Below are 9,934 nucleotides of genomic sequence, written 5' to 3'. Positions count from 1 at the left end.
CATGTCCATCGAGTTGATGATGCCATCCAGCCATCTCATCCTCTGTTGTCCCTTTCTCCTCCTGTCCCCAATCCTTCCCAGCATTAGGGTTTTTTCCAATGAGTCAACTCTTTGCATGAGGTGGCCAAAGTATTGGAGTTTCAGCTTCAGCATCAGTCCTTCCAATGAACACCCAGGACTGATCTCCTTTAGGATGGACTGGTTGGGTCTCCTGGGAGTCCAGGGGACTCTCAAGAGTCTTCTCCAACACCACAGTTCGAAAGCATCAATTCTTTGGTGCTCAGCTTTCTTCCTAGTCCAACTCTCACATCCATACATGACCACTGGAAAAACCATAGCCTTGATTAGACGGACCTTTGGTGGCAAAGTAATGTCTCTGCTTTTTAATATGCCACCTAGGTTGGTCATCACTTTCCTTCCAAGGAGTAAGCGTCTTTTAATTTCATGGCTGCAATCACCATCTGCACTGATTTTGGAGCCCCAAAAAATAAAAGTCTGACACTGTTTCCACTGTTTCCCCATCTATTTCCCATGAAGTGATGGGACCAGATGGCATCTTAGTTTTCTATGTTTCATGGTAAGGTACCCTAAAATCATAAACTGAAACTCATATAAGCTAAGTCAAAACTTCTGGTGGCTCTTTCCAGGGAACACAGACTATTTTGTCCTTTACTGGAAGAATGACCCTAGATATAATAACCCATCATCTGAACAAAGCCATGAAGCTAATAAATAAAATCATCAACATATACCCCCATCACATAAATAGTTTTTTCTAAATGTTTACTTATACAGGAAAATCTCATTGATTTGGATTCTGCTAATTATTAATAGAATTTGGAGTATTTTAGACTGAACTGTTGATTACCTTTTTCCACAGAGAACACAAAATTATTAGGTGAATGTTTAAAATACATTAAATACTTTTCAAGTTCTCTCTACTGTTAGGAGAATCTATTAATGTCTAATATACAGCCTGTATACACATTTTTGTTACCTAGTGTGGTAGTCAATTTTGTGTGTCAACTTGCCTGGGCTGAGGAATGCCCAGGCAGCTGTCAACTTGCCTGGGCTCAGGAATGCCCAGGCAGCTGGTAAAACACTATTTCTGAGTGCCTGTGAGGATGCTTCAGGAAGAGATTCACATTCGAATCAGCAGCCTGAAGATACAGAAGATATGCCCTCCCCAATTGGCTGGGCATCATCTCATCCACTGAGGGCTTCAATAGAACAAATAGATGGAAGAGCAAACTCTCCATCTCTTCTTGATCTGGGATGTCCATCTTCTGCCCTCAGACATCAGAGCTCCTGATTCTTGGGTCTTTGGGCTCTGAGACCATCCAGCGCTGCACAACTCCCTGCCTTGGGCTGAATCATACCACTTGCTTTTTGGGGTCTCCAGTTTTTATTTGGTAGATCAGGGGACTTCTCAGCCTCTATAACCATGCAAGCCAATTCCTATAAATCTCCTTTTATCTCTCTCTCTCTCTCGCATTGGTTCTATTTCTCTGCAGAACCCTGACTGATACACCTATCCATCATCTTTAGCATCATGTCACCTTTTGTATCACCATCTGGGCTTATGACTAAAGCAAAATTATGGCCTGGAGTAATAATCATGGATGCTGACTCTTCAACATACATTCTACTTCAAGGGATTACGCTAAATCTAACATAGTAATATCATTTCCAAGTAATTAAATAAGGAGTGGGTATGAACTAATCCCAGTATAAGACAAAGACATTTGACAGCTTCTGGGAAAAGTTGCCTTGTTCCTAAGAAAGACGCAGAGAGAATTGGCCTCTTACATCCTCTGGACATTGCTGGTCAGATTTTGAAACTCTTGGCAGCCATCTTTCTATTTACCTCAAGGTAAAACCAACACCAAGAAAGGCAGAGGGAGGGGCCCCTCTGGTGGGCCAGTGGCTAAGAATCCACCTTCCAGTGCACGGGACATGGGTTTGATCCCTGGCTGGGGAACTAAGATCCCACATGCTGTGGGGCAAGTAAGCCCATGTACCACAACTAGAGAAGCCTGTGCACCACAGTGAGGACCCTCACTGTGGGGGTCATGTGCCATGACTAAGACCCAACACACCCAAAAACAAATAAATATTTATAAATAAATAAATACAAATAGAACAACCACGTTACATGAATAAAGCCCCTTTACACCTGACAACCAAAAGAAATTAGACTAAAGTCAAGTAATCTTCAGGTTCTTACTCCACACAGCTACTAGTGATTCAGCTGAAACACAAAACTGTCACTCCTATGCTCAACCACCTTCAGCAGTTCCTCACTACCTACAGAATAAACTCCAAGCTTTTCACATGGCGTACAGAGTTTGTATAGTCAAACCTATGATCTTTTCAGTAGTCATATACAGATATAAGAGATGGATCATGAAGAAGGCTGGGCACCAAAAAATTGAGCCTTACGAACTGTGGTGTTGGAGAAGACTCCTGAGAGTCCCTTGGATAGCAACGTGATGAAACCAGTCAATCCTAAAGGAAATCAACCCCGAATATTCATTGGAAGAACTGATGCTGAAGCTTCAATACTTTGGCCACCTGATGAGAAGAGCCAAGTCACTGGAAAAGACCCTGATGCTGGTAAAGATTGAGGGCAGGAGGAGAAGTGGAAGACAGAGGATGAGATGGTTGGATGGCATCACTGACTCAATGGACATGAGTTTGAGCAAACTCCAGGAGATGGTGAAGGACAGGGAAGCCTTGTGTGCTGTGGTCTATGGGGTTGCAGAGTTGGACATGACAGTGATTGAACAACAAAATGAGAGAAGGTCCTTTATGATCTGACTGCTGCCTGTTTTTTCACATTCATCTCCTACAACTCCCTGGCCCATCCTCACCATTTCAACAACCCTGAAATAATCATAATTTGTTGTACATACCCTGCTGTTTCTTATTTCCTTGCCTCTGTTCATGGCCTATAAGGCCTTTTTTATTCTCCCAACCAGTGTCTTTTTCTGATGAATTTCCACTTACCCTTTACAGTTCAGCTCCAGTATAACCTTCTCCATGAAGCCATTCTCAATACCCCCTAGGCTGGTGTAGGTGTCTCCTAAAATTTCTCCTAGATTTCTGATCATCATGCTACCATACTGCAAGAAATCATCCTCTTATGCATAGAAGCCAATGAAAATGAAAACACAACAACCGAAAACCTATGGGGCTCAGTAAAAGCAGTGGTAAGGGGAAGGTTCATAGCAATACAGGCTTACCTCAAGAAACAAGAAAAAAGTCAAATAAATAACCTAACTCTACACCTAATGCAACTAGAAAAGAAAGAACCCCAGGGTTAGTAGAAGGAAGGAAAGAAATAAAAACTAGGGCAGAAATAAATGCAAAAGAAACAAGAGACCATAGCAAAAATCAACAAAGCTAAAAGCTGGTTCTTTGAGAAGATAAATAAAATAGACAAACCATTAGCCAGACTCATCAAGAAACAAAGGGAGAAGAATCAAATCAACAAAATTAGAAATGAAAATGGAGAAATCACAACAGACAACACAGAAATACAAAGGATCATAAGAGACTACTATCAGCAGCTATATGCCAATAAAATGGACAACTTAGAAGAAATGGACAAATTCTTAGAAAAGTAAAACTTTCCAAAACTGAATCAGGAAGAAATAGAAGATCTTAACAGACCCATCACAAGCATGGAAATCAAAACTGTAATCAAAAATCTTCCAGCAAACAAAAGCCCAGGACCAGACGGCTTCACAGCTGAATTCTACCAGAAATTTAGAGAGGAGTTAACACCTATCCCACTCAAACTCTTCCAGAAAATTGCAGAGGAAGATAAACTGCCAAACTCATTCTGTGAGGCCACCATCACCCAAATATCAAAACCAGAAAAAGATGCCACACACACAAAAAAGACTACAGGCCAATATCACTGATGAATTTAGATGCAAAAATCCTTAAAATCCTAGCAAACAGACTCCAACAACATATTAAAAAGATCATACATCATGACCAAGTGGGCTTTATCCCAGGGATGCAAGGATTCTTTAATATCTGCAAATCAATCAATGTAATACACCACATTAACAAATTGAAAGATAAAAATTATATGATTATCTCAACAGATGCAGAGAAAGCCTTTGACAAAATTCAACATCCATTTATGATAAAAACCCTCCAGAAAGCAGGCATAGAAGGAACACACCTCAACATAATAAAACCTATATATGACAAACCCACAGCTAACATTATCCTCAATGGTGAAAAATTGAAAGCATTTCCTCTAAAGTCAAGAACAAGACAAGGGTGCCCACTCTCACCACTACCATTCAACATAGTTTTGGAAGTTTTAGCCACAGCAATCAGAGAAGAAAAAGGAATAAAAGGAATCCAGATTGGAAAAGAAGAAGTAAAACTCTCACTGTTTGCAGATGACATGATCCTCTACATAGAAAACCCTAAAGACTCCATCAGAAAATTAGAACTAATCAATGAATATAGTAAAGTTTCAGGATATAAAATTAACCCACAGAAATCTCTTGCATTCCTATACACTAACAATGAGAAAACAGAAAGAGAAATTAAGGAAACAATTCCATTCACCATCACAATGAAAAAAATAAAATACTTAGGAATAAATCTACTTAAAGAAACAGAAGACCTATATATAGAAAACTATAAAACACTGATGAAAGAAATCAAAGATGACAGAAACAAATGGAGAAATATACCATGTTCATGGATCAGAAAAATCAATATAGTGAAAATGAGCATATAATCCAAAGCAATCTATAGATTCAATGCAATCCCTATCAAGCTACCAACAGTATTTTTCACAGAACTAGAACAAATAATTTCACAATTTGTATGGAAATACAAAAAACCTTGAATAGCCAAAGCAATCTTGAGAAAGAAGAATGGAACTGGAGGAATCAACCTGCCTGACTTCAGGCTCTACTACAAAGCCACAGTCATCAAGACAGTATGGTACTGGCACAAAGACAGAAATATAGATCAATGGGACAAAATAGAAAGCCCAGAGATAAATCCATGCACCTATGGACACCTCATCTTCGACAAAAGAGCAAGAATATACAATGGAGAAAAGACAACCTCTTTAACAAGTGGTGCTGGGAAAACTGGTCAACCAATTGTAAAAGAATGAAACTAAAATACTTTCTAACACCATACACAAAAATAAACTCAAAATGGATTAAAGATCTAAATGTAAGACCAGAAACTAGAAAACTCCTAGAGGAGAACATAGGCAAAACACTCTCTGACATAAATCACTGCAGCATCCTCTATGACCCTCCTCCCAGAATATTGGAAATAAAAGTAAAAATAAACAAACGGGACCTAATTAAACTTAAAGGCTTTTGCACAATGAAGGAAACTATAAGCAAGGTGAAAAGACAGCCTTCAGATTGGGAGAAAATAATAGCAAACGAAGCAACTGACAAGAATTAATCTCAAAAATATACAAGCAGCTCCTGCAGCTCAATTCCAGAAAAATAAATGACCCAATCAAAAAATGGACCAAAGAACTCAACAGACATTTCTCCAAAGAAGACACACAAATGGCTAACAAACACATGAAAAGATGCTCAACATCACTCATTATCAGAGAAATGCAAATCAAAACCACAATGAGGTACCATCTCACACCAGTCAGAATGGCTGCTATCCAAAAGCCTATGAACAATAAATGCTGGAGAGGGTGTGGAGAAAAGGGAACCCTCTTACACTGTTGGTGGGAATGCAAACTAGTACAGCCACTACAGGAGAACAGTGTGGCAATTTCTTAAAAAACTAGAAATAGAACTACCATATGACCTAGCAATCCCACTGCTGGGCCTACACACCAAGGAAACCAGAATTGAAAGAGACACATGTACCCCAATGTTCATCGCAGCACTGTTTATAATAGCCAGGACATGGAAGCAAGTTAGATGCCCATCAGCAGATGAATGGATAAGAAAGCTGTGGTACATATACACAATGGAATATTACTCAGCCATTAAAAAGAATTCATTTGAATCAGTTCTAATGAGGTGGATGAAACTGGAGCCTATTATACACAGTGAAGTAAGTCAGAAAGAAAAACACCAATACAGTATACTAATGCATATACATGGAATTTAGAAAGATGATAACGATGAGCCTATATGTGAGACAGCAAAAGAGACACAGATGTAGAGAACAGTTTTTGGACTCTGTGGGAGAAGGTGAGGGTGGGATGATTTGAGAGAATAGTATAGAAACATGTACATTATCATATTGGAAACAGATCGCCAGTCTAGGTTCGATGCATGAGACGGTGCTCAGGGCTGGTATACTGGGATGACCCAGAGGGATGGGATGGGGAGGGAGGTGGGAGGGGGGTTCAGGATGGGGAACACATGTACACTCGTGGCTGGTTCATGTCAATGTATGGCAAAAACCACTACAATATTGTATAGTACTTAGCCTCCAATTAAAATAAATAAATTAAAACAAAAACAAACAAACAAAATCATCCTTTACGAATATGTCTCCTCCCCAAGCATATAAGCTTCTTGAGAAGAGACACTATCTTATTATTTGTGCATGCAGGCTCAGTCACTCAGTCGTGACCAACTATCTGTGACCCCACGGACAAATGAGGAAAAGAAAGCTTAAAGGTTAAGTGGCTTGTTTACCTACCTTGACCTCTCTCTTCAATACAAATGAATAAGTAATAATCACCAGTTCTGATAATTCCACTGAAAAATATTTATTTAGCACCTATCATAGCCTGCCAGGCTCCTCTGTCCATGGGGATTTCCCGGCAAGAATACTGGAGTGGGTGGTCACTGCCTCCTCCAGGGCTTGTTATTTGAATACCAGTGTAAAATCCAAGGTCCATTGTATAGGGATATCTAATGATTACTGAATGGATTTTGATGAAAACAATTAAAATGTTGATAGCAACAAAAGTAGCAATGTCAGTATTTAATCTATAGCACTCATGTATCCTTAGGATGCGGGATGAATTCTGATTGTATAAACTCCTTTCATGTCACTTTTGAAGAACCTAGCTCAGGGTCTGCTGGGTTCACAGTAGGTGCTAAATGAATATTTTTTTCAGTTGAATTATCAGAACTTGTCATTATTACTTCTTTGTACTAGAGAGAGAGGTTGGGGTAGAGAAGGAAGCAAGCCACTTAACCTCTAAGCTTCATTTTCCTCATTTGTAAAAACAGGAATGATGCTCTGTGGCTACCTAAATGGGAAGGAAATCCAAAGGAGAGGGGATGTATGTGCGTGTCTGATTCACTGGTTCACTCTGCTGTCAGCAGAAACTGACACAACGTTATAAAGCAACTGTGCGCATGCTCAGTCGCTTCAGTCATGTCTAAGTCTTTGCAGGCCTGGAGTGTAACCCACCAGGTTCCTCTCTCCATGGAATTCTCCAGGTAAGAATACTGGAGTGGGCAGCCATTTCCTTCTCCAGATTCTCAACCCAGGGATCAATCCTGGGTCTCCTGCATTGCAGGTGGATGCATTACCATCTGTGCCACCAGGAAGCCCCAATATATACATTATATACATATATGTATTCGTACATACTCTGAAACAAATTAAAAAAAGACAGTAATGATACTATCTACCTGGAAGGATAATTTCAACAATATATAAAGAGCCATTAATACAGTTTGGAATAGAGCAACCATTTAAAAATCAAAGTTAAAAAACAGAACTACCACATGACCCACCAATCCCACTCCTGGGCATATACCCAGAGAATACCATAATTCAAAAAGATGCATGAACCCCAGTGTTCACTGCAGCGCTGTGTACAATAGCCATAACATGGAAGCAATCTAAATGTCCATCAACACAGGAACGGATAAAGATGTGGTACATGCGTACAACGGAATATCACTCAGTCATTAGAAGGAATGAAACTGTGACATCTGCAGAGATGTAGATGGACCTAGAGACTGCCATACAGAGTGAAGTAAGTCAAAAAGAGAAGAGCAAATACTGAATGTGTCATATGTGGACTCTAGAAAAATGATACAGATGAACTTATTCACAAAATGGAAATACAGATGTAGAGAAGAAATGCATGGATACCAAGGGGGATAGAGGGGTGGGATGAACTGGGAGACTGGGACTGACCTACATACACTGCTATGTATAAAGCAGATAACTAGAGAGCCTAGTGTGGAGCCCAGGGAGTGCTACTCACTGCTCAGCGGGGACCTAAAGGGGAAAGAAAGCCAAAAAAGAGGGGAGATATATATATATATATATATATAAGACTCATTCACTTTGCTGTACAGTAGAAGCTAACGTAACTTTGTAAAGCAACTATACTCCAATAAAAATCCATTTAAAAAATAAAAATCAAAGACTGAATTATGATGTTGAACTGCTGTTGTACTCTATACAAATGGGAAAACTCTTTCCTGTCATTCAGATGTAATTTTGAATAGAACAAAACCAATCCGTTTCATCTAATTTGAAAATATATCATTTACCTTGCTTCTGAGGATGAAAGAGCTGACCAATTATCTAGAGAGAAATAGGAATAAAAAAAAAAGTCAGAGTATCAATGGGAGAAGTTCAGACTGAACAAATTTTATATTAAAATATGAAATTGTATCAAACTGAACTGAACAAATTGTAGGATACTTACCAAATTTCATGCTTTTCAGACAACTTCCATTGTCTTCTTTCTGTGAAGAGAGACAATAAAATGTTAGAGTAATCCAAATATCAAAGTGACACAATTTTATAACTTATTCTTCTGTGTTATTTTGAAAAATCTTGGAAACAGAAATCAAGCATTTTTTCTTACTTTGTGGACCTCTGACTTATCCTTTTCTGAAGGAAGTGCAGGCTTCTTCTGAAAGGACGTACAAATCTTTAGGAGTATGATCTCAAAAATAATTCCCAGGAAAATTATAAAGAAGATTGCCATCCAATTATTTTGAGAAGTCCAGGACTCTACAAGTTCCCATAATGTAAAAAATGTATCATTTCCCAACCCACCCTGCACCACTTTTTTAAAGAAGTAAAATCGTTTTGACATTGTTATGTAATATATGAAATAGATGGATCTCCTCATTCCAAAGCCCTTGATGCTGGATGCCCCAAAGCACAACAAGGTGGTATGCCCATCTCATAACCACATGCAACGCTCTGCCAGGAAAAAATGCCCAGTGCTGCTCAGCACCTTGTTAAGTACAGTGGTGATTGCTCTGGGTTTGAGTGCAGTCCATGTCATAGTGGGTATCCAACTGAGCTCATATCAACCTCCTTGAGCAATAATGAAAGATCACTGGTGCGACATGTATGATGCTATCTGTAGTTTTTAAAATTAAAAAATAACCCTCCATTAATTTCACACAACCCTCCCCCCCACAATTCTATAAATAATTCCTTAGCACAGTTGGGATATAACTACACTGTAATTTTTAAAAATGTAGAACAAATTTGAATTGGAGAAAACCATTTTCTTTTACAACCAGGAAGTGTATTTTATACTTCCTTGTGATCAGGAAAACATGAATGTAGGGTGGCAAGATTTAGCATTAAAACACACACACACACACACACACACACAGACACACACACACACACACACACACACAAACTAGATGCCGCAGTTTAATTTGAACTTCAGATAAATACCAAATAATTTTTTGGTATGTCTCACTGTCACTCTGCAGGACAGATAATCGCTTGTCTCTTGGGGGCCAGCCTGATGTTTTCTTAAAATAGGACACCTCATTTTATATTTCTTTTTGTTAGAGGTGTCAGCAATGTTCCTCTTCAATAATCTACTGTAATGCTGAAAACCAAAGTTAGATTTGGTGGGTTCTGGAATGGTCTCCTGGTGAATTTCCTCTTTACTCTATTTCTGGTGATATCAAGGAACAGCTACCTGTGATGCTTGCTGATGTCAGAA

General features: G+C 39.0%; 1 protein-coding gene across 1 annotated transcript in view; it reads right to left on the bottom strand.

The window, feature by feature from the left end:
• The window catches only part of CCDC168 (coiled-coil domain containing 168), a 36,339-nt gene extending 26,883 nt beyond the window's left edge, over positions 1–9,456 (bottom strand). Inside the window, exons 1-3 of the mRNA XM_070471431.1 lie at positions 8,822–9,456; positions 8,660–8,699; positions 8,502–8,535 (exon numbers count right to left, since the gene is read on the bottom strand). Of these exons, the coding sequence (XP_070327532.1) occupies positions 8,502–8,535; positions 8,660–8,699; positions 8,822–9,055 (308 nt within the window). The 5' untranslated portion in view covers positions 9,056–9,456. The remainder of the gene's footprint in view (positions 1–8,501; positions 8,536–8,659; positions 8,700–8,821) is intronic.
• Positions 9,457–9,934: the final 478 nt, after the last annotated feature.

Source organism: Odocoileus virginianus, chromosome 8 (assembly GCF_023699985.2).
Source record: "Odocoileus virginianus isolate 20LAN1187 ecotype Illinois chromosome 8, Ovbor_1.2, whole genome shotgun sequence".
Classification (NCBI taxonomy): domain Eukaryota; kingdom Metazoa; phylum Chordata; class Mammalia; order Artiodactyla; family Cervidae; genus Odocoileus; species Odocoileus virginianus.
This window is presented reverse-complemented; position numbering and strand designations above follow the sequence as displayed.